General features: G+C 33.2%; 2 protein-coding genes across 2 annotated transcripts in view; both read right to left on the reverse strand.

Moving 5' to 3' along the window:
* LOC140451367 (SET and MYND domain-containing protein 4-like) overlaps nt 1-22,499 on the reverse strand; it is a 60,218-nt gene extending 37,719 nt beyond the window's left edge. Inside the window, exons 1-3 of the mRNA XM_072545127.1 lie at nt 22,347-22,499; nt 22,123-22,229; nt 21,837-22,068 (exon numbers count right to left, since the gene is read on the reverse strand). Of these exons, the coding sequence (XP_072401228.1) occupies nt 21,837-22,068; nt 22,123-22,214 (324 nt within the window). The 5' untranslated portion in view covers nt 22,215-22,229; nt 22,347-22,499. The remainder of the gene's footprint in view (nt 1-21,836; nt 22,069-22,122; nt 22,230-22,346) is intronic.
* LOC140451369 (glycogen synthase kinase-3 beta-like) lies at nt 8,109-10,137 on the reverse strand. The gene has a single exon (XM_072545128.1). The coding sequence runs from the start codon at nt 9,697-9,699 to the stop codon at nt 8,443-8,445; it is 1,257 nt and encodes a 418-aa protein (XP_072401229.1). The 5' UTR covers nt 9,700-10,137; the 3' UTR covers nt 8,109-8,442.
* Nucleotides 22,500-25,964: the final 3,465 nt, after the last annotated feature.

The following is a 25,964-nucleotide window of genomic DNA, read 5'->3' on the forward strand; positions in this document are numbered from 1 at the left end:
TTGATTGTTGTTAGCTCTGTCAATTATCATGATTTTCGTTTTATCTCTGTTTATTTTAAGGCCCATCGTTAAGCTTACGTCTTCTATCCGTTGTAGCAGGTGAATCAATTCAGCTTCAGAATTAGCGAGGATAGTAGTATCATCTGCATATCTCAAGTTGCAAATCTTCTTCCCGCCAATGGTGATGCCACCGTTCCAGTCCTCAGTAGCTTTCCGCATTATCCATTCACCATAGATGTTAAATAGAATTGGGCTTAGTATGCAGCCTTGTCTCACGCCCTTTGTGACCCTGAAACTATCGGTTAGTTCCCCATTTAGTTTCGGCAAGGTCGCACTTGCCATTGTCAAGTCAGGTAGTACCGCTCTTTGCTTGCTAGTGCTTGAAACAAACTGACTCTCCTGGTCGATGAAGTTACTTATATAGCCGATCAAGGCGTGTTCTCTCGAACGGTCCTTAGCAACACTTCTTGTGATTGGTCCTGTCCGTGTGTAGGTAGTCGGGATCCTACTAGTCGGTCTTGTGGTCTGATGTATTTTTGACTTTTTTCTTTAATACCGTTTTCCATGTTGTTGAAAGCCTTTGAGCATCATCTCTTTGGTTTAGCCTGTCGGATTTTTTTCTATTTCTATTGATTCTCTAATTTCGCGTTTTCTTTTAATTTCAAAGTTAGCTAGCATCGTAGTTTGGTTCAGATTTATTATATGTCCTGTGTTTGAGACATTTTGTGCAAGGGACGACGATTTTCTCTCTCCTTTCGATGTTCTTCTCGTCTAACATTGATTCTTCGGTTGGTCTGTCCGATGTACGATTTGTCACAGTAACGACATGGAATCTCGTATACTCCTTAATTTTCTAACGATATTTTTGTTTTGGCGGATGGTAAAATAGTTTAATTTTTTCTGTCGGTATTAAATATCGTTTCTATTTTGTTTTTTCTTAGCACTCTCTGTTGTACCCTTTACATATGGTAGAACAGCTTTTGCAATCGGTTTTGCGTCTTCTGTTGGCCATTTAAAAAAGCCCATAATGCTCGAGAAAAAATTAATGACTTAAACAGAAGACGCAAAACCGATTGCAAAAGCCATTCTACCAATGTAAAGGGAACAACAGAGAAAATAGGAAGAGTGCTAAGAAAACACAATATGCCGACAGAAAAATCTCAACTATTTTACCATCCGCCAAAACAAAAAAAATCGTTAGAAAATAAAGGAGTATACGAGATTCAACGTACGTGGGGACTGTGACAAATCGTACACCGGATAGACCAACCGAAGAATTAATGTTAGACGAAGACAACATCGAAAAGAGAGAAAAAACGTCGTCCCTTGCACATGTCTCAAACACAGGGCATACAATAAACCTGAACCAAACTACGTAAAGTCTACTATGTTCCAACATAAAAACATTCGTAAACAGACTTGGGTCTCTAATGACCACTCCACGCGGAACCAAATTGACCACGTAATGATCGATGCTAGACATCCAAGTAATGTGCTAGATGTAAGAAGCCTCAGGGGAGCAGATGCAGATAGAGACCATCACCTAGTAAGAGCAAAAATCAGGTTGAGAATATCTTCAGAGAAACCTAAGGCCAACGAAGCATTAGGACAGTGGAACATCGAGAAAATGCATAATGAAGAAATCGGAGAAAATTACAAACAAGAAATTAAACAACATCTAAATACAGTAGACCAGAGCAATGATGTCGAAAGGCTGTGGCAATAAATGGAAAAATCAATTACGGAGTCAGCAGAACTAATAATAGGAAAAAGCAGGAAGAGAACAAGGAAATGGTTTGATAGAGAATGTCAAGAAAAACTACACGACAGACAGATAAAGCGAAACATTATGCTTCAACAAGGAACGGCAAAAAGAAAACTATGCAACTTCACGTCGAGAAACAAGAAAATTAATTAGAGGGAAAAAAAGAAAGTACGAACAACAGAAATATGAAGAAATGGAAAGTAATAGGCAACAGTCAAATAGTAGCATTTTACAAATCAGTGTCAAACGAAAAGAAAGGCTTCAGACCTAGATGCGTGTCTGTACTCAGAAAAAATGATGAATTAATAATAAATGAAAAAGAACGGCTCCAAACATGGCAAGAATATTTCAAGACTACTAAACATACATCAAATGGAAGAACATGGAGTATATATTTTGGGGTGGACCTACCGGTAGAGGACCCCAAAATAGATGAAACATTGCAAGCAATTAACAAATTGAAGAACGGAAAAGCTCCAGGCTCTGACAATATACTGGCTGAATTCATTAAGTACAGAGGAGAAATTCTACATAGACAAATACACAAACTAATAACACTTATATGGAACGAAGAGAAAATACCAACAAAATGGCACGAAAGTGTAATAATCCCCATCCATAAAAAGGCATATAATAATAGGCATTAATACGGCATATAAAATCTTATCGAACATCCTATTAAGTAGGCTGACACCGTTTGTAGAAAATTTCATGGGGGAATACCAAGCTGGCTTCAGAAAACCTAGATCGACCATAGATCTTTACTCTAAGACAGCTGCTTGAAAAAGAACGGGAATTCAATAGAACTATCCATAATCTCTTCATAGATTTCCGGCAAAACTTATCCAGCTTGTTATCTGTGAATAGCTGTAGATCCAGAGTACGGATAGGTAACAAACTCTCAGAATCTTTGGAAATAAGCAGTGGTCTGAAACAAGGAGATGCGCTGTCACATCTCCTCTTTAATATCATCCTGGAGAAAGCGGTAAGAGCAGCAGAACTTAAAACAGAATTACTGACAGTAAATGGACCAAAATTAACACTGGCATACGCAGATGACATTGACATTGTGGGAAACACAGTCACCAATGTGAAGGAGACTTTTAATAAATTGGAGGTAGAGGCAAAAAAACTGGTTTAAGCGTAAACGAAGAGAAAACCAAATAAATGTGCATCAACAGACAAAAGGGACGAGATAGAATAGGGCAAAATGTTACAATAGACCCATATAACTTTAAAAGAGTGGAGAGTTTTAAATATCTCGGAGCAACAATCACTTCAGATAACGATATCGCGGAAGAGATTAAAGGAAGAATTCAGGCAGCAAACAGATGTACGAGTATGTACAGCCTCCACAATACTATTAAATCTAGAAGCCTAACACGAACATCAAAGATTAGAATATATAAAACGATGATTAGACCGGTGCTCATGTATGGGTGTGAGACGTGGACCCTGACCAAAGAAACTGAAAGAAAACTTGATGTTTTGAGAGGGAAATCCTCAGAAGAATCTTATCACGACATTAATAGCAACCAATACCGAATGAGAACAAATGCGGAGGTCAAGCAGATGTACAGAGCGACCGATATAGTCCAAGAGATTAAATCCCAACGTCTAAGATGGGCTGGCCATGTCCATAGACTCCCTAATAACCGCCTTGTCAAGTTAATATGGGAGGAAGCCCCCACAGGAAGAAGGCCCATAGGACGTCCACGAAGGCAATGGAGAGACAATATATGGTCAGATCTAAGAACAATGGGGCTACCCACTGACCCAACTATTATGGATGACTGTTCAAGATGGAAGCAAGTTGTGCAGTCAGCCAAAAACCACCCCGGGTTGTAGTGCTACGAGAAGAAGAAGAAGAAACTATGATGCTAGCTAACATTGAAATTAAAAGAAAACGCGAAATCAGAGTATTAAAGAAAAAGTCAAAAATACATCAGACCACAAGACAGACTAGTAGGACCCCGCCTACCTACACACTGACAGGATCAATCACAAGAAGCTTTGCCAAGGATACTATGAAGCGTTACTATGTGACTTGACAATGGCAAGTGTGATCTTGTTGAATCTTTTCCAGTGTGAATCAATGGAATGAGCATGAACATTGAACACCAACCCTATCTCTTGCTGTACTGCTCATCCATAGGTCGATTTATTACACCAGCAAATTCTTGTTTAATTCACAGATCCATTTGGACATTATAATGACATGTCCTAATAAAAATTTTCAAAAAAAATTGATACTGCTGCGAAGTTTCACTGTATACTAGGTCACTTGGGCTTAAAACACTATTGATTGAGTCTATTTAACTATTATAATTTATTAACTTCAAAAAACCATTGATCATTATAAATACAACAAAATTTCACTATATTATACCTACTTCATATTCCACACATGATTACAAAGCAGCAATCACAGATACTGCACTACAACTAAATATTGTTGATGACAAATAGGATGTTCATGTGCAATACTATAGTAAAAAAATCATAGAAATCATGTGACAATGAGGTTATAAGTGAAAATAAGATAAATTAATTTACATGAATACACATAGACAAATGATTCCTATAACTAACTATTCAGGGTATACTGATATACACAGCAGTACAAATATTAATAATGCTAAACGCTCTGGTCATCGACCAAATTCTGCAGTTACTCCAGACATTAAAAAAGTTAAAAAAATGTTGAAGTAAATCGACCATACATTGAACTTGCAACTACTAGCTGAGGGCATAAAGATATTAAAAGGCATTGTATTTGCCATTGTGTGGAATATTGTTCATCAATGAGGAAGATATATGTGTGAATGCCACATTTACACAATCAATTTGCTTTAATGATTCAAAGTGTGTTAGGAATTGTTTAGTCACGATAAACACTGTTGGCTTCTCTATTTTGGGAAGGTATTGTATTCATTAATTATATCTTAAGAAATGAAGAATGGCGAATATTATATACTGTTATTGCTGTTTTACAAGGAAGAAATTGACCAAAAAAAACACCACAAACGAAGAATAAAATTGCCCTTTTGCCTTGCATCAAATAAGACGATTATGGGATCAAAAAAGTGCATTTACAAATGTATATGTCATCTTTTCCAATATTTACTGTAGCACAGCTCTACATTAACACATTGATTGATTTATTTGAGATCTTTTTAATTTGAAATTGCAGATCCAAATACATTTTAAACTAGTGTTCACAGGTTTCTACCAGGAGAATGTAAGAAGAAAAACCATGTATATTACATACAGAATACTCATCTATTTCTGACTTTACTAACAATTGCAAGAGATGCTAGGGTTGCCTGTATATTCATCTTCCACACACAAAAATTTTACATGAACATAATTCTACCGATAACAATTAAAAAATACTATTAAAATTAATGATAAAACTAAATAAATATTTAAAACATTTTTACTTCTCATCTAAATTTAAATAATCTATATATTTTTTTCAATAAATTTCATTGGTTTTAATTATTTTTTAACACACTGGCATTTTTTTCTAATAAAATACTAAATGTAAGGTGATATCTAACACTTCAGCTAAAATAAATGGTTTTAAAATTAAATAATTCGTGAAATATTTATAAAATATTCTTGACACATTAACTGCATTACAAATCAATTACAATGTAGGTTATCAATTAATTATATTTAGTTATAAGAAGATGAAGTATGTGTGATATGAGATTTTTACTAGAAGCACAAAATTGATAAAATAGAAAATACAATAAGGTCTCTTTTTATGCAATTTTAAAGTTGTGCAGTTTGTATTTCATCCAAAAATTTCTATTATTAACTATTATAATTAAATATTAACTATTCACATCCAGATGTCAGTAAAGTGAGGGTTTGCAATTCAGGGATTCCCTTGTTACATGAGGTCTCTATTACACACATCATTGTGAGTTTTGCATTGAAAGGTATACCCTGTTATTGTTTTAGAATAATTTTTCTCTTAGTGGTGCTTCGTTTTATAATAAGTTGTTTAAAATTTTTCCGATTCCAAGTTACAATATAATAAGCAGCACAGTTTTCTGATTAGAATGTATCAAGCGAGTGTCGTAAAGTTTTATCTTTCATTAGAAGAGGTTTTGGCTATCTTAATATCGTAAGTCTAAGTTTTTTTATTTATTTTTTTTTTTTATTTTATTTTGCCCAATGGAGAATATACAAGTTTTTTTTATAAACTATCCCTCCCTCTAATTTGAAGACAATATTGACATGAAAACAGCTGGTAAGTGATTATTTTAAAGGAAATTCCAATGTCCACTCACCTTGTGACATTGTTAGAACATTTCGATCATTCAAAGGACAAAACCAAAAAATAACATATTTCAAAAAATGACTCTTTTTAAAGAATTGGTCATGAAATTTCATACTTTCTAAGGGAAGTCCACTGAGAAATGGATCTGTGAAATTTAATAAAGCAAGTAATCTTGTCTTCCTCAAAATGAAATAAATCGACATGACCTTTTTACTAGGCAACTTCAGACATTTATAGAAAACCATATTTTAAACTTGGTCTGGAGAGAAAAACAATGAAGAGGAATATTACTGTAATTAGCAGACATCTATCTGACATAATACTAATAATATTAATTTCATATTAATATAATTAATAATATGATTAATTTTTTCGCAAAATTGCCAAAAAAATTGGTTGCTGTAATTAAGATAAGATTTAATAAATAATGTAAAGCTTTATATGTTAATTTAGATTTAAGCACCTAGCGCCACCTTGGAAAGAAACATGAACTACCAACTGACATGAATAAACTTACTGACAGATAAAATGTAAAATATTATTTTACCAAATAAAAAGTTACCTGGAAGAAAATTATGAAAGTTGTACAACAGACTTAAATATCATTTTGTTGTCATACTAACCTAAAAAAGGAGGAAGTCAGAAAAAAATTAGTAGAGTGACTGTACAACCTAAATATTAATTATACTGTACAACCTAAATATTGTCCTCACTTTTCCAATAGGAAAATGATTACTCCTTTGTCTTTTTATAACTGTTTGAGCTAGTGATATATTACAAATAAAATTAAGCTTTGTACAAAAGATGTAAAAGAAAATTTTGTGTTAGAAATATATGAGACTGTCAAATAAATCACTACTTATCAAAGATATGTAACGCAGTTATTATAAAAGTAATAAATTTTGTAACACAGTGAACATGTTGATATATATAATTCATATCTTTCAAACTATATTAAAAAAATGTATTTGAAATTTTTTTAATTCAGTTTACCAAGAAATCAGTATTTATTATGAAGATTTTATACAAGTCCCCCTTTAATATAAGAATGGTAACTCAAAATTTAACTGCTTGTAAAGATAGCCTTTACTTGACAAAATTAAACATCTATATTCGATAAATTCTCTTTGAAATTGAATTATTAATCGAAAAAATTACAATACACAATGTTTATACAAATGATATAATATTAATATGAACAGACTGGTTCTATAAAGATGCCATAAGCTCACAAAATTGTTCTTAAATATTTAAGATCAACTTAAAATTGGTTCTTCTGTGTTTAATAAAGCAATTGTGAGAAGATTTGATAGTAATATCAAAAGAAATTTATATAATTTCAACATGTATCATAATGTTCACATTATTTCATTTAATTAAAGTAAGGAATTTCTTAATGATCTCTAATAGAAGCTGAATTTAAAAAACTAATAAACAGGTAGTAAAGGATGCATTAAAACAGGCATTTTGATAACAGATTTTGGTCTATAGAAGTTAATTATGACAACAATACAACAACAATACAAACAAGGTATGTCAGCCATAATAAATAACAATAAAGAGAAACTAAAGAGCAGGCAGTGAAAATACAACACGACTAAAACAATATAGAAATAGTAACATGTTGAAACAACAAAAACAACCAAATGATGAACTTTAAACAACAATTTTATTGTTTAAATTCTAAATAATCCTCATGTGTAGAGTTGCTGATGATAAAATAACATGATTCAGTCAATTGGTAATAAAAAACAAATAGAAAATGGATTGTTTGAAGTTACAAATACTGTAGCAAAATGATCTTTAAAAAGATACAAAAGGAAATAAATAAATTAATATACATCACTCATAAATATATTATACTGCATAAATTGCATATGTAAGAGAATGTTGTAGGTTTAAATTGTACATAAAATGTTAAATAAATCAAAAAATACTTTCCTTTTCGAAATTTTATGAATTTCACACTCAACTGTAAAAATTGGACATAAAAATTTCTTGTATATATTTTCCACTATACTGAATCCAAAGAATTACAAATACATTAACTAATTTGATAAATTTATTAACTAGATTGCCCCAATTACAAGAATTTTACAGTGATAAATTTGACTTAAACTATATATATTATATATGCTTCTGTATATAAAGATTATATAGGTGTTTTCAAACCAAGCCATATGTGTATATCGATTATTTAAACTAAAACATATCAAATGTGGCCAATAGACCTATAAAGTGATACATCAGCCTTCAAATTATCTAAATCGACAAACAAAATAAAATTAAATGGGTCGATCCCTACAGTAGAGTGAAGTATTTTAGGTATTATATTTGACAAGTGTAAATTTAAACATTCTAGCACAAATAAACTAACTATTAACTAAGCTATACCAGAAGCAGCTGCTGCTTGGAGAGTTGCTGTTGCCTCCAAGGCTTCCTGACTAGCAGCTGATGAACTCTCTTGAGGATTAGCTGCCTCTTGTGTACCTCTTGGCAACAGTATACTGTTCAATGTTGGTTGAATGCTTAATTCTTGTTCAGTAAAATTAAATAAAGGTGGTAGCTTGTTTCCATTTGGAAGTCGAGTATTTGGTTCTCTAAGTTCATTGAAGAAAGAATGTGCACAAGCCTGTAATGGACTAATTCTAGAAGAAGGGGTATACTCTAATAATCTTGCTACTAGTTCAATTGCTTCAGGTGGTGTTCTAGCTCTGAATACCTGTTGCCAAGGGTGTGATTTGATTTGAGGAAACTTGAACTCTGTGTAGTTGGGATTCATTTCCTTGATCTGTTCTTTGGTAGGTGTTCCCAATACCTTGATAATCTCCACTAACTGGTCTACTCCTGAATCACCAGGAAATATGGGCAGACCTAATAAAAGCTCTGCCAAAACACAGCCTGCACTCCACACATCAATTTTAGTGGTGTAATCAATAGCACCAAAAATTAACTCTGGTGCCCTATAATATCTACTGCAAATATAAGCTACATTAGGTTCACCTTTGACAAGGTGTTTTGCACTTCCAAAATCACACAATTTTAACACTCCAGTCTCTGGATCTAACAACAAGTTCTGTGGTTTTATATCCCTATGACATATACCTAATGAATGAATGTAGGCTAATGAACGAAATAATTGGTACATATATAACTTTATATGGATGATTGGTATTGTATGTTTAGCCTTACTGTAATGCCTTGCCACTTTATACACTGTTTCAGGGATGTACTCCAGAACCAAATTGAGATACACTTCATCCTTCTTATCTCCACTAGAGTAAAAGTAATATTTAAGTTTCACTATGTTGCAATGTTCTAATTTCTGCATAATTTGTAACTCTCTGTTTTTAAACCTCTTATCTTGCAGAACTTTCTTAATAGCTACTAACTCAAAAGTGTCACACAATTTAGCCTGATACACAACTCCAAAACTGCCATTTCCAATGACTTTGGTGTCAGTGTAAGATACTTCCTGAGGTCGATCGGGCCCTTGACCAGGCCTCGCCACTACAGTCGTCACTTTACTTCCATCTTTCCCTATATAACCTCCACTGCTAATTTTCATATCACCTATAGGTGGATTCAATGCTTGCTTATTACCTTCTGCAAAAGAAGTAGTTCTTGGTCGGCCACTCATATTTTCTGTCCGACTTTTAAACAATTCTATAAATATATCACATTTCTTGCTTATACCCTTCTTCCGATTCAGTGATCACAGTATTTTCGCACTTCTAGTCATTTGTCGAATTAATGACACCTTCTGGTACACTTCAAATAACATAAAATCGCTAGAAAACGAATAAAAATCACTTTAAATCACAAAATCACTTTGTTACAACATTTTTTCATGTGAAATGGGCTTCACCTCACCATTAATTTTCTGATCGACCATCGACCTTTGTCGTCACTTTGCTACGACTCGATCGAGTTTATAGGGTTTAAAATACTTGTAGCTACATAAATACTCGTGCATATGTTACTTTATGAACATATTTTACTATTTTTATGATATTTTGTACAATAATTTTAAAATGGTACACTTTTTCTCGATTTAGATTTAATGCATAGAAGGTTAACTGAGTCATCTGAGATCAATTTGCATTTATTTCTTCTTTTTCTCGAAATGCCTTCACATGTCTATGCATTCAGCCAACTTGGCGACTGACTGACAATGATTTTTTAAAGTTAATAAAAAATATATTTAAGAAATACTTTCCATCATATATTTATTATTACATATAAACATTTCATTTGATAAAAGAGAAACGAGGAAAATATATAAAATAATGAGTAAATGAGTAATGGCTAAGTAAGAAGATAGTCTAAATATTTGTGAAAAAATCAGAGAAAGCTAACTAAACATTATATAAAGATTAAGTAGTTAATTAATTTGATAATACTAAAGATATCCTAAAGTCTTTTCATATAAAGTGATTTCATTAAAATTCCTTCTTGCTTCTTTACAAGTCGCAACTACGCACATAACCTTTGTGCATGCGCATTGCTGCTTCAATCGGAAATCGGACGATCGGTTTCTGTCGCAATGCCATCAGCAATGAACATTAAAATTGGTGCATTACATTTTATGGTTTTATGGACCGCCTCCTCTGATCTCCAAATAATAATTTTGTTCAAAGAGAGAAAATATACATTAAAATGTACACTGGGTTTATTTCTTTTACTTTTTGGATACGTTTTAAAATAGATTAATTGGAACAATGCAGCGAAGTTAGCAATGTTGCCACGTCTTCCAAAAATTTGAAAACTTACAGAATTATTTGATCCATAAAAACCATCTTTTTGGATACTGAAATTCAAATTGATGAGTATTCTAGCGAACTTAGTTCTAAACTTACAGAATTATTTCATCCGTAAAAACCATCTAATATTCAATTTTTGGATATTCAAATCCAAATTGGATGAGTATTTTAGCGAACTTGGTGCTGTAGATAAGAGTTGTTATTTTATCTACAAGTGACCAGATCTCGCTACCGCACAATATGTATGACCATATGTAGCATTTTAGAATGCAAATACGGAGATCCAAAGGAGTTTCGTGATGACAAAGGTAGTTATTGAATTTGGTAAAAGTATTTCTAGCAATTGAGGAGTTTGCTGTAAGAAGGATGCAGCTCCATTTTTAGACCGTTTTGGGTGGAAATATATGGCATAATTAAAAAAAAAATTGGCGGATTGACTGGTATAAGAACGATGCAGATCCGATAATAAATAAAGGAATTATACGTCTTTATGGATCTGCCTCCTCACTCATTTGGTGCAAGAAGTGTGCAGCTCTGGACCTGCATCCTTTTTGCACCAAAGGATTGTGAATGTTCGGTGATTTTCGTGGAATGCAAAGTCATCTTCTGTTGGCGCTGGGTCGGTAGGGCAGCTGATTTGTTTTGACTTGTTTTGTTGATCGCTATCATTACTGCGTGGCGTGCGTTTTGCCACGTATAAATGAATGAAACCGAGTCAGATCCGTTTAGCGCTAGTAAGTCAGACTATGAAGCTACAAGCTCTGATGAAAGTTTTAATAATGATGTCGCATTAGACTGTTGTGTTTGATTCGTTGGTTGTCTGACCTAGGAGGAAGCATCCAAAGAAGAAACGTACCTCTGTAAAAAACAATACATTAGACCTGTTGTCAACATAGAACCCCCTAGTTGTTCCTGTAACCAAAAATAGAAAAAGTGCCAACCTCACTCTCTGGAAAAGAAATATGAAAAAAAAGGCTACTAAGGATTGAACTACAACTGCAGGTACAAGTGTTTTCAGAATGTGGACGAGGAAACAAGAAAAGTTGTCTTACAAAAGTTTAACAAGATAGGCGACAAAGATTTGCAAAATACCTATTTGGGAGGGTTGATTCAAACTACTACTATTCAAAGAACTCAAAAAAAGACCAATAAAAGGCAAGACCGCACTTGTTTCCACAAATACTTTATAAAGCTGGGTAAGCTATCCAAACGAGTTTGTAGACATACTTTTCGTTCAATCCACGGCATATCAAGGAAACGTGTAGATCTCATTGCTCAAACTTTTCATGACAGACATATTGCAGCGTCACCTAGTAACAAAGGAAAGCATACAAATAGACCCAACCGAAAATCTAACGAAACACTCAAAAATGTGAACATGCAAATCAAGAGCTTTCCAAGGCGAGTAAATGTAAAGAAGATGCATCAACTCTTTTTGGAACTTTACGAACCAGAAAGTGTTAGAAATCCTAAATATAAACCTAAAGTTCCCTATGACTTCTACTATCGACACTTCAAAGAAAACTTCAACAACAGGTTTGGCTCACCTCGATCAGATGCGTGCAAAATATGTAATGTCTTAGATAACAAACTCGATGTGACCATCGACGAAAATGAACGAAAAGTTTTAGCAGCGGAAAAGAAGTTGCATGAAATTAAGGCCGATCTGTTTTTCAAGGAGATGAAGGAGAAAACCACACTGTGCAAGCATAGCGACGAAGTCTAGGTTCTGACCTTTGAATTCCAACCAAACCCTCCACTTCCAAAAATTCCTGCTGGAGAAGTTTTCTACAAACGCCAGTTGTGGACATACAACTTCTGCGTCCATTCTGGTAAGACAAATCAAGCACACTTTTATATGTATAATGAAACTACGGCTCGAAAGTCACCAAACGAGGTAGTGTCATTTTTGTACCACTATATAAAAAATATACTCCCTAGAAATGTAAAATTTTTTTTAAACCTTTTCTCCGATAACGCTGCTGCGCAAAACAAAAACTCAGTAATGATTCAGTTTCTGTATTTGCTGGTGAGAACTAGGTCTATTGACAAGATAGAGCACCGCTTTTCTAAGCCAGGACATAGCTTTCTTCCCTGTGATTGCTGCTTTGGAGTTATTGAGAAGTTTTTAAGGAAGAAGGACTACGTTTTTAGTCCCCAACAATATGCTGATTTTTTTTAAACAATCATCCAAACAGTTTATTTCCATTCTGGTAAACCAAAATATGATCCTGAACTTTAGTGGTCACTATGAAGGACATTTTAAAAACGTTATCTCAGATGCAGAAAAGCAAAGATTCCAGATTTCCAAATACTGAATTTTCCAGTAACAGCAATGAACATTTAGATGGTATTAAAGTCAGTATATCTACTGGCCTTCCGAGTTTTCACTTATTCCAAATCTTGACAGCGACCTCTCAGTTTTTTCTGATATTCCTGTCTATTGCAATCCTATACCGGTAAAAAAAGCCAAATATGCAGATGTTATGCAGTTGGCAACACGATTCGTTCCTATGGACCAAATGGCTTTTTACACCCTCACAAGTGATGCAGCCATGGCAGAGAACCAGAAAACCGAATCATCTGAAACGAATGATGACTACCAGGTACATGAATGAAGGATGTGTTTGCCCGTGTGTTTAATGTTTTATTTTTTTTTTTCTGAATGCTATTTTTTTGACACCAACCTGTTTCTTTTTACAGATTTTTTCGTATTTGTGTAGTAGGCAAACCATAGTCGTTTGATTGCTGTAACCGAATATGAGAGTTTTTGTTGGGAATTTGTTTTTTTTTTTTCTCAAAAATGATGGTAAAGAAGCATTAGTTCACGTGTTTGGTGCAAGAAAGATGCAGGTCCAACTTTTTTTCAATTTTTTCCTTATTTTTTATCTACTTGAAATAGTCTCAAGTATTGACTAAATCTGTTTCTCATCGATTGATATTATGTCTTTCGGGTTAAAATAAAAACTTTTACTAAAAAACAGTTTTTTCAATTTCCCAACAATTACCAAATATGAAGCTGCATCTTTCTTACAGCAAACTCCTCAATTGGTGATCGAATATTTTATATATTTAAATTAAGAACAAACATTTCGAAGTTTGTTTTGTCACTAAACATTCATTATCAGCAAATGTATTAATTTTTCCTGAAAATAGCTTCATAAATTGAAATTCTAACAAAATATTGACTTGATAAGATTATCAAGAATGTTTGATATCATAATATAAACATAAAACACACAGTAAATGGTTAATTATTTAAATACATAAAAATTAGAATATATTTCTAAACTAATCTTCTTCTTCTTCAGTGCCTTATCCGGTCCGGATGTTGGCGATCATCAAGGCTATCATGGTTTTGTTGACTGCTCTGCGAAACAGCTCCGCTGAGGTCATCCCAAACCATTGTCGGAGATTTTTCAACCACGAGATACGACGGCGTCCCGGTCCTCTTCTGCCAAATACTTTACCCTGCATAACAAGTTGAAGAATTCGATATTTTTCTTCGTTCCGCATCACGTGGCCGAGGTACTCAAGCTTACGTTGTTTAATTAAATTAAGCACTTCTTTTTCTTTTGTCATGCGCTGTAGGACCTCAACGTTGGTGACATGGGGACTAACATCTAAACTAATAGGGAAAGGTAATAATAGTAGGGAAGCCGACGGCGAATTTAAAAAAAATTAATGTTTTCAAATCAAACCTCGGCGGCCTACGACAACCAGCAGCGGGTCTAGCATTGTTAAGAGGAGGGGCAATCAGCTAATTTTCTAGATAATAATAATACTATACTTTGTCTCAAAGTGACTAGTCTGAACAGGGTAAGATATGCAATGCTAACCTTATGGGAATTTCGCCAAGACGTTGCCAGTTTTATGCAGTGAGCGATGGCGTTCTCTATTGTCTGTCTTTCAAAATAAACGGATCGTTTGCTAATAATTTTACATAATACTATACATTATTTGTTTCTAATAGTAACTTATCAACTTTTATTAGTAGCAGTAGTATAGTAAAATGTGCATTAAATAAATTAAACATTTGTTTTAAAGTTTAAAATAATTCCGGTAATTTCTACTAACTGCCAAATTTAAAATGTTATTTATGTCCCTGCGGTGCTAATTACTGCCATAATGTGTAAGGAATTTGTAATTTTGATTGATATCAACTGCAAATACTTTCTTCTGTTATTCTGTAATTAAGAAGCAATTAGAGTAATTCTTGTACAGAATATGTTTAAAAGCTTGATACATCCAGGGCCTTAATTAGTCTTTATTTGTTCTTCGGAGCGCGTAAACATATTCGAGTTACGATTATCTGTACCATCTTAGATGTACTGTTACTGTTTTGTTATTGTTATTATTTGTTGGTGGCTGTTGTTGTGATTTGCTGTTGGCAATTATTGTTATTTTCTGTTGTTGGCTATTGTTATATTTGACGCCGAATTTTTACCGCAAAATGGAGGAAATTGTTCAATGGAAACGTGGAAAAGCTCTGAAACTTTCAGAGAAGCAGATACTAATGAATATTATTAATTATCATCTTAATCAGGATAACAACGATTCTGTATCAAGTGTAACTAGGAAAGTGTCAGAAATGAGTGGTGTTTGCGAAAAGACTCTGTTTCATCAAAGAATATTCATCACCTGCTGGATTACAATCTCCAAAGAGCAGGCCCAAGAAGCGAAAGGTTGGTAATTCTCGTGATAACAAGTACGATGAAGGTATCAGGGGCCAAATTCGTAGAATAGTTAATCAATTTTTTCGTGACAACATACCACCAACAACAATACAATCACTAACAATAAACACCGTATTAGCTGTTGTAAATGTCGAAGAAACTTTGCCCAACTTTTCACGGGCCACGCTACATCGCTTGCGGAGTAATATGGATTTTGTGTTTATAAAACGTGGCAGAAATTCAATTTTGATTGAAAAACCAGAAATCATCTCGTGGCGTCATCGTTATTTACGCGCAATTCGTAAATACCGTGCAGAAGGATACAACATAGTGTAATTGGATGAATCATGGGTAAATATCGGGCACAGTGTGAAAAAATAATGGATTGATAAAACAATTACATCTCATCGCGATGCTTTTGTTCGTGGTCTGACAACAGGATTAAAAGCTCCAACAGCTCGTGGTGCACGGTTCGTTTTATTGCACGCAGGATCTACCAGTGCATTTGTTGATGGAGCAGAGCTCACGTTTTTGGCAAAAGAAAAATACTCAGGACTACCACGACGAAATGGATGGACCGACCTTCGAAGATTGATTCGAAAATAACTTAATGCTAAATTTGACAGAAAAAACTGTTGTGGTAATGGACAATGCCTCCTATCACAGCAGAAAGTCAGAACAAATTCCCAACAGTTCAACACTAAAAAAAGATATTCAAGAATGGCTTCTGTCAAAGGACCTATTTTTTGAAGACCACCTAAAATGCGAGTTACTTCATGTAGTCAAGGGTTTCAAAGCAAAATATGACAGGTACATAATAGAAGATATTGCCAAAAAGCACAATGTGAAGATTCTGAGGCTCCCACCCTATCACTGTGAACTCAATCCCATCGAAATGGTTTGGAGTGAAGTGAAACGGTATATAGCTGGACGCAACGCGAATTTTAAAGAAGCTGAAATGCAAAATTTAATTACAGTAGCGTACCAGGTCATTACGCCAGAGAAATGGAAAAACTACGTAAATCACGTAATAGCAACAGAAAAAAAATGTGGGAAATTGGCAATTTGTTGGATGATATCGAACCAATTATAATAAATATAAATAACGGAGATAGTGATGACAGTGACGGTAATAATGATGATGATGATAGTGAAGCAGAAACTGTGACAGCGATTGCAGAAACAGGAACTAAATATAATGGTGTACAATTACGATTACTTAAACACGAAATTAAATACAATGACTTCTTTTATTTTCAACTTATTTATTAGTTTTATTTTCGGATATTTCTACGTTTTGTTACTGCAAACATATACAGTGCGGTTTTTAAAAGTCCTTCCCCCTTAACTTTTGAACGGAACAATACATATAAATAAAATGTTTCTTTATATTTTAGTTTTATTTTATTCTATTTTATTTAAATCTATAAACAAATGGTTTGTATCGCTAGCACATACTGTAGAATTAAAAACAAACTGCTTGTGTGACATAACTAAAAGGCATTTCTTAATTTCTATTTTATTTTATATTAACCCAAGTATGTTGTAGCAAATATTATTTATGTTTGAGAACTACTGACAGAAGGACGTCAGGCAGGGTCGTTAGTGGGCATTAGTACTTAAGCTACCCTCAACACAAAAGATGGATTAGGCTAAGTAGTAAGAAGTGACGTTTATTTTAATACAAGTTTGCAAAGAGTATGGGATCGATGTTGTGCATTTACCCTGTACAGACTAGTCACTTTGGTACAATCTATAGTAATACTATTTTATTAAATCATTTTCTCTTCTTCTTCTTGTAGTCTATCCGTTTCGGATGTTGGCGACCACCGTGGCAATCTGTATTTTGCAAACTGCTGCTCTGAAAAGATTTGTGGTTGTTGTGTTGAACCACAAATCACAAATTCAATCACAAATTAATCCCTTAATTTGTAATCTCACATTATTCTTAACTTCTTAATATTTTACAGTTTCACCGTGAATAATTGTAACATTGAGAAAACATATCGTGTAATATTTTAATAATTAGTTCATTTACCTACAACGTAATAAATTGCCGAATAATATATTTTCCAATTGAACTTCCTAAGCGCTGCAATTACGGCCTAGATTAAATTGTATTGTAAGCTCATAGTTCAAACTTTATTAGTATGATAGAAGCAATAACCTCTGTGCTGAGGTATACATTATTTGTGAGATTATAAATTGGGGATTTGAGCTCATTTGAGCGCAGTCTATTGTAGAAAGTTACCTAACCATCATCTTTAGTGTAATTATTAGTAGATGCCAATAAAACCAACTTTTTTACTCCACAACTTCAACGTTTTATTGTATTTATCATCGTCGATCGAGAAGAAACGGACAAAGGGACATTACAAAACGATTCGATACTTATAACTACGTTCGAATCTGTCCATTGGTCCTTCGACAAAACAACAGCAAAAGGGCGTTAATTGGATTGGAGCTTCGAAGGAGACGACCCTTAGCGACCTGAATAACTGTTCCCCAGTTCCGTACAAGATCGACGGAGTGTGGAGAAAAGAAAAATAAAACAAATACCAGAAAGCACCAAAATGAGGGGTAGGAGCCTTACGAGAGCCTTTGAGCACAAGAGAGAACCTGAATAGCAGTCCTTAAGTCTACTGTTCCAGCAGTTTGGAGGTGAAAAATCTAGCAGCATCCGGAGATCCAGCTAACCAGTTCCAGTTGCAGTTCTAAGAAGGAAGCAGGAAGAAACAAGTGAACATTGAGATAAAACTGTAAGTTTTTGAGTATCTATTATCATTTAGAGCAGTGCATTTTTTTATACATTAAAAAGATTATAAAAGAAACTTAAGCTTCAAATTCTTAATAATACTTAATTGAAATATTTTTATTCTGCATACCTTTTTACTTAAAATTATTTTGTCTACTGCTAATTCAAATCTAATATCTTAATTATTTTGATATTAATTATATTCGATAATTTTGATTCTTATAATTTGAAATTCTTGAAACATTTGATTTTCATAATATAGTGAAATACTTGACAAAACGTTATTTTTATACACATTTGGAGTTCATTCAATTCCATATATATCGTATTTTACTTTTTTTTTATATAGAATTTATTTCTCTGGTTACAAGTGATAATATTACATTTGTCAACAAGGTTGAGTTCATTGCATTGTTGTTTAAGATCTTGCTGAGACTTTAAAAGTTGAATTTATTTCAAACCTATATACTTACGTAGTCGAAATGCAGAGATTATATACAAAACAAGAAAAACTAGGTCAAGAAATAACTGAGTGTTTAAGAAAATTAAGGAAAGAAAAGCGTTCGAGAGAATATTTAAACATTAAAAAACAGATACTTGAAGAATTGTGGAACGACTTTGAAGATCAAAACACAGAAATTGAAGAAAAGGGTTCGAAAAATGATAAATATTTTACATCTAACTTTTACGAACAAGAACAAAAAAGATATGAAGAAACGAAAAAGACTTTGGAGGAATTTATAAAAAATTCATACAAGTCTTCGACAAAAATTAGAGAAGTAGAAATTAGGATGGAAAAACTTCGTCATTTATTGGAAGAGAGGTACAGAAAATAGATGCTTTAATAATGGAAATAACTGTGGACAATGAACAGGATGCACTAGAAGAAGGTGAAATAGAAAGGTTTTTTATAATGAAAAGAAGGGTGCGGTCGATCATAAAAGAAAATAAAAGATTGGAGGCGGAAGGATGCAAGAAAGAAAAAATAATATTACCCCAAGTGAAGTTACCCTGTTTTGAGGGAAGGTATGAATCCTGTTTAACATTATATGATATTTTTAAACGTTTGATACATGAGAATAACCAACTATCAAGTGTGGAAAAAATGCAGTATCTGAAGACAAGCCTCCGAGGAGAAGCAAGTAGAGTAATAAAACATTTAAACACATCAGAAGAAAACTACAGTGCTGCCTGGAAAATGTTGCAAGATCGGTACAATAATCCAAGGATGAATCTATTTAGATTAATAGACAAGATAGTTCAGGCTGCGGAGACAAAAGAAGCGAAAGGTGCTAAAAACATTACATGATACTCTCCACAAATGCTTAGAAGCGATTAGTGGACTAGGTATAATGACAGAGTCCTGGAGCCCTCTTATAGCAAGGATAAGCATGTTAAAGTGGGACACAGAAACCAGGAGAATATATGAAACGTCAAGTCAGAACAGTAGGGACATTCCGCCATATAAGTCAACACAGGAATTCCTACAAAGAAGATTCCAGACATTGGAGATGTTGGAAACAGAAAGGAAAGAAACAGATCACAGACAACAGGTAAAGAAGAAGATATCTGTGTGGTGTGTCATGAAGAACATAATCTGTTCAAATGTACAAAGTTTCTAAGTCAACAAGTATGTGAAAGAAACAAAATCTTAAAGGAAAAGCAAGCGAAGCAGTCAGACAAATGAATTAATTATAAAACATCGCGACATTGGATTGAAATTTACACAGGTTAATTGCAAATCAGAGGATCTGAGTTATTGTATTAAAAATCCTATGTTCCATAAAAATTCTTCCAAATCTGTGTATTATTATAATAGTACTATTGTTTTATGGAAACGTTTTATAAAACTAGTTAATATGTTGTAACAATATATGGAATTTAATTTACAGTGATCATTACATAAAAGTTTATTTCTATATAAATTAGACCTTATAGCATATCATTTCATAACTATTTCTACTAATAGTAAGTAATAAGAGAAAAGTAAAATTTTGCAAAATAAATATTTATTATAAATTGTTTAAATAAATTTATTGGTTAAATAAACAATTCACAAATTAACTAAATGCATTTTATGCATTTTTTATTTATTATAAATTTTCGTTTTTATTATAAATGGACGGCTCATTTGTAAACAAAGCCACTGTGAATTTTTAGAAAAAAGGGCTAACTCAGTTTTAAGAGTTTTAGGACATTATATATATATATATATATATATATATATATATATATATATATATATATATATATATATATATATATTTGAATTCGTGTAGAAGTGCCAGCATAGCTAATAAAAAAATTAACTTCCTACATGCTATTGCATCTGAGTTATATTAATTGTTTATAAACTTAAAATCACGGTACTTTGGCAAACCTATTTTACGATATTTAACATAAACTTTTTAATTGTTAAATGATATAATTTAATAAAATAAGTCTTTTTCTTCAATTTGGTGCTTTCAGAATCCATGTAGACCCAATAATTTACACAATAATGTTGTAAATAAAGGCTTTTTGGGATAAACAATTTCAATTATGCAATAGCTATTAAGAGAAACTTCTTGAAATGTTTAAAGCTGAATATTTGTGATATTTTCCTTATTCTCAGGTGAAATCAAAGATTTTTGTGCATTTTTAGAAAAGTTATTAAGTAATAATTTTCAAAAAATCGATTTTTGAAGCTATTTTTGTGATAATTAAGCAACAAATTAACAAAAATAACTTTACAAATCCTCATTCTAAAGTATTTTCCACGCTTTTTCAGTAAAATTGTGTCACTTGTCCATATAATTTACCAGTCTTTACCTTTAGTATTTAAAATCAAATAACAATCTTACATTGTTTATTTATTTTTTATAAGTAAAAAATTAAGTTTAATATTTTGCATATGTTTTTTCTTTCATATTGTTATCAGCAAATTTATCAAAAGCGATTCTCAAATAACTGTATCAACTAATTTCATGGGAAAATCATTAGTTCCTTGGTCTATATAGAACAAACTACTCAAGTCACACTACAACTGGACTTATAGGATCAAGTACTGTTAATTTGTCTCATACTCAAACCTAGAAAATAATCCCATTGATCTAACTAGATCATATACTAATCCACTAGCTATATATTTAAGAGTACAAGTAAGAGCTGTACTCTTAAATGCTGTTTTCCATTTATTATGGTTCAACTACATTTAATTCAGGCAATTTTCTTAAAATACTTCCTATCTGTATAAAGTATTTTTTAGACATTATCTTATCATTTATTAACAGAGGACAGACAAAATATTAATATAATGGTTGTAAAAAATCAAACAGTAGTTTTTCAATTCAACTTTTTGAATCTTATATACTGCAGTGGAAAAAAACTCTTATCCCTTATATTTAAAAAGTTTCTTGTTATCAATATCACACTGTAAAAAATGTAACTGATTGATAAATACATATACTTATGTAGTATAAATAAAAACATTAAGAATGCATTCAATGTAACACAGTACCAATTGGAAATGACTATGGAGTAAATAAAAAGTATGACCTGTTTATATGTTCTCATATACACTTAAAAACAAATATGTACTAACCTCATATTCCTTCATTTCAAAAGAAACAGCTGATCTGTTTGCCAAAGCAAGGCCATACTCCCTACTTCCAGGTGTGGCATTACACAAACTTTTTGTGTAAAACTCCAAGCTTCTGAGTAAATTTTTTTGAGCATAACATTTGTTTCCTTCCTTCCTGTAATGTATGGATATCCTATTATCTTTTGCCACTTTATTTTTAAACTGATTTTCAAGCCAAGAGTCCACAGGAGTTCTAAAAATAAATTTGTTTATGGATGCAATTATCTGGTTTCTCTATTAGTCTTACAAATCTAGGTTGTAAAATTTCGAAAAGACATCGAAGATGTTCCCGTCGATTTTCGTGAATTTCTCGTTGTAATACGCCAACAAACAATCCATCTTTTCCGCTTTTATCTAAAGAAAAAAAGAGGGCAGTTAAAAACAGTTGGACCAGATGTATGTTGCAAGTTGAAAAACAAACAAATTACGACATAGATCACTACTTATACAATTCACTTATGATATACACACCTTTTTGATGATTCATTAATCTTTATTTTCACGGGATTTTCATTTTAAGAACACAAATTCATTTATTTCTTCGGTAAACTAGGTTAGGCAGCGTATTAAAAAGTGACAACCAGGCTCTGTCCTTGAAAATTATATGCTGTCCATTTTGAACTACCGGCTTGGTGAATCTACGGCACGTTTGAACTATTTTGACAATTTCAAATAATTCCTTTAGATATTTTAAATTTTAAACGGCATTTACTGTAACAGTATGTTTAAAGTGAAGTTAAATTTAAAGTTTTAGAGATTGTATTTATTTATAATTAAATACTCATTTTTGTATTATATTATGTGCGTACATAATTATTATTGTTTTATGTAGGTACGTAAATTCAATTGAATCATTTAACACATTTGAATTTTTATAAAGTTAGATTTTTTGTAGTATTATTTATTTACGATGCATTGCAGTTGCCTTTTCTGCTGATTTTACAGGTTTTCAACAAGTTATCAAAGTATTTCTGCGTGTTTATATCTTTTTTATTCGATACTAGTATATCGTTTTCGTCTCCGATACTTATAATCTAATTACTTAAAATATTTTGATTTTTTCAATGTTTGGGTATCCTAAATATCTATCACTATTTAACCCTCTTTGATTTCAAGTTCATATAATAGGTTTTTTTTGCAGTAATATTTTGTGTTGAAGCTGTAGGTATTTTAAAATTTATTTCTTGTAGGTTTTCCAAGTATTTCAATCAAGTGTGATTTACCCGATTTACCAATTATAAATCACTCTGTTTTGACACTCGATGATCACCCGACTTTCTGTCAATGACACCGGAGATCATCTATACAGAGTTATGGGATAATTATCTCCAGGAGAATCCAAGCGGCCGTTGTAAATTTTGTTCCCTTTTCGGATTGAATGTTGTTATTAAAAATACAGAGTAAGCCACTTTACATTAATATAGTTCAAGTGTATGCTCCAACTGCAAATAAATCAGAAGCTGAAATAGAACATTTTTATGAACAACTCAAATAACTTTTACAATACACCAGGAAGAAAGAAATTACAATAATAATGGGCGATCTAAATGCTGATGGAGATCGAATCCCAAGACCCGACAGGGGAGGATGCACACAACCGAATAGTAGGGCCTCCCAGGTCGTCAGCCAGCGAAATCCCTACGGTCTAAAAAAGGAAGCAAGTCCTCAACACCTAAGGATTGGAACTTGGAATGTACGAAGTATGTACGAGAGCGGCAAAACTCATAACAGTAAAATCTTTCACTCCCCATTCAGATAGAATAATGCTTTTACAAATTCGAGCAACACCGGTGGATATTAACATATTACAGGTATACGCGCTGGAAAGATAATGTTCAGTCAACAACTACTAAAACATAATAAGAGGCAGACAAATAGGAGTCATCCTAGTCGCGCGAAGAAGAAGAAGAAGAAGAAGGTATACGCGCCAACGGCAGATAAAGATGAGGCAACCAGCGAAGAATTCTACGAACAACTGGGAAGCCTGATGAAAATGACAAAAAAACATGAAGTAACAATAGTGATGGGAGATTGCAATGCAAAGGTTGGCAGAGGCAAGGTGAATGAGATCGTGGGAAACTTCGGTCTAGGGGAGAGAAACGATAGAGGTGATAGACTTATATGCTTCTGCCAGGAATATAAAATGCTGTTAAGTAATACACTCTTCAAGCTTCCCAAACGACGACTTTACACATGGAAATCCCCCGCTGACTCACCTGACAACATCATAAGGAATCAGATAAATTATATAGCAGTACCAACAAGATATAAAACATGATAAAATCATCAAAAACGTACCCTGGTGCTGATGTTCCTGCGGCTCGAGAAAAGATCTAATTTAAACACAATTGATATTAAGAAACTCACTAACCCAGAAACCGAAATAAAGTGCGAGAACAACTTGGTATGAAAATAAACGACATTAACGAGAACACGTCGGACATAATAGGGAGATGGGATAAATCGAGGGAAGCAATCCAAACAACATGCGCGACTCTATTAAAGCGTAACAGACAGAAGAAGAAAGAATGGATGTCTGATGAGATAATGGATATGATGGATGAAAGACGTAAATTCAAGAATAAAAATGCAGAAAAATACCAACGGATACACAAAATCATAAGAACGAAAATTCGAGAAGCCAAAGAAAAATGGTTTTCCAACGAATGCAGGGAAATAGAACAATACGAACGGAAATACGACAGTTACAATATGCACAAAAAAATAAAATCAATGACAAACAAGAGGAAATTCAATAAGTCACCCAACAGCATAAAAGATAGCGATGGAAATATTATCTCGGTGCCATCAACGATCTTAGAAACATGGAAATCATACATAGAAAAATTATTTGCATCTGATAGGACTCATGATCCTATATGGAGAAGGAGAAACAGGTCCTTCAATCCTTAAATCGGAGATAGAAGATGCCACTGCAGCACTAAAAAACAATAAGTCAACAGGTCCGGACAATGTACCCTGCGAAATATTAAAGATTCTATATAAATCAGACAAACAGTTCCTTGATAATCTAGTTGTACTTTTTAAAAACATATATAATAGCGGTAAAATCCCGGAGAACTGGCTACAGTCAACATTTATTACAATCCCGAAGAAACCAAATATCCAGATCTGTGATGACTACCGGCTTATAAGCTTGATCAATCATGTCACTAAAGCGTTCACTAAGATCATTCATAGAAGAATATATGATAAATGTGAGTCAAATATCGATAGATCGCAGTTTGGTTTTCGGAAAGCACTTGGAACTAGAGAAGCAGTTTTCGCTCTCCAGGTGCTTATACAGCGGTGTAGAGACGTTGATAAGGACGTGTATTTGTACTTTGTGGTTTTTAGAAAAGCATTTGACAATGTCAATCATGAACAATTGATGGATATTCTGCGAAAGACAGGTATTGACGACAAGGACATTCGAATTGTGGCAAACCTATACTGGGGTCAAACAGCAAGAGCAAAAATTGGCAACGAACTCACTGGAAGGGTGCAGATCAAAAGAGGTGTCCGTCAGGGGTGTATCTTATCCCCACTCCTATTCAATATTTATTCCGAGGAAATATTTAACAAATGTATGGAAAATGCAAATGAGGGCATAAAAATAAACGGCGAGTAAACGAACAATATAAGATATGCCGACGACACGGTGATCCTTGCTAGTACCATAGACGAATTACAACAGGTAATGAAAAGAGTTTATTCAGTTAGTGAGGAATACGGCCTGAGCTCCAACTTCAAGAAGATAAAGTGGATGCTGATAAGCAAAAAGCAACAACCTTCTCGACAATTACGGATAAGTAACATACTAATTGAGCATGTAGAATCTTATGTGTACCTTGGCACCAACGTACTGCGGCTGTTAAAGCCGTGAAAGCATATCCTGGATCAGACATGGCCTCGGATCACAATCCACTTATCGCCAAGATTACACTCACCCCTAAGAATATTAAAAGACATCAAAGAATCAATACAATACACACTTAAAAACTTAAAGAACCTAACGTAAGAGAATGCCTCCAACATGAACTGCAACAAATTAAACACAAACACCAATGATATTGACGAGTACAGGGA

The sequence above is a fragment of the Diabrotica undecimpunctata genome, chromosome 9, assembly GCF_040954645.1.
Source record: "Diabrotica undecimpunctata isolate CICGRU chromosome 9, icDiaUnde3, whole genome shotgun sequence".
Lineage (NCBI taxonomy): Eukaryota > Metazoa > Arthropoda > Insecta > Coleoptera > Chrysomelidae > Diabrotica > Diabrotica undecimpunctata.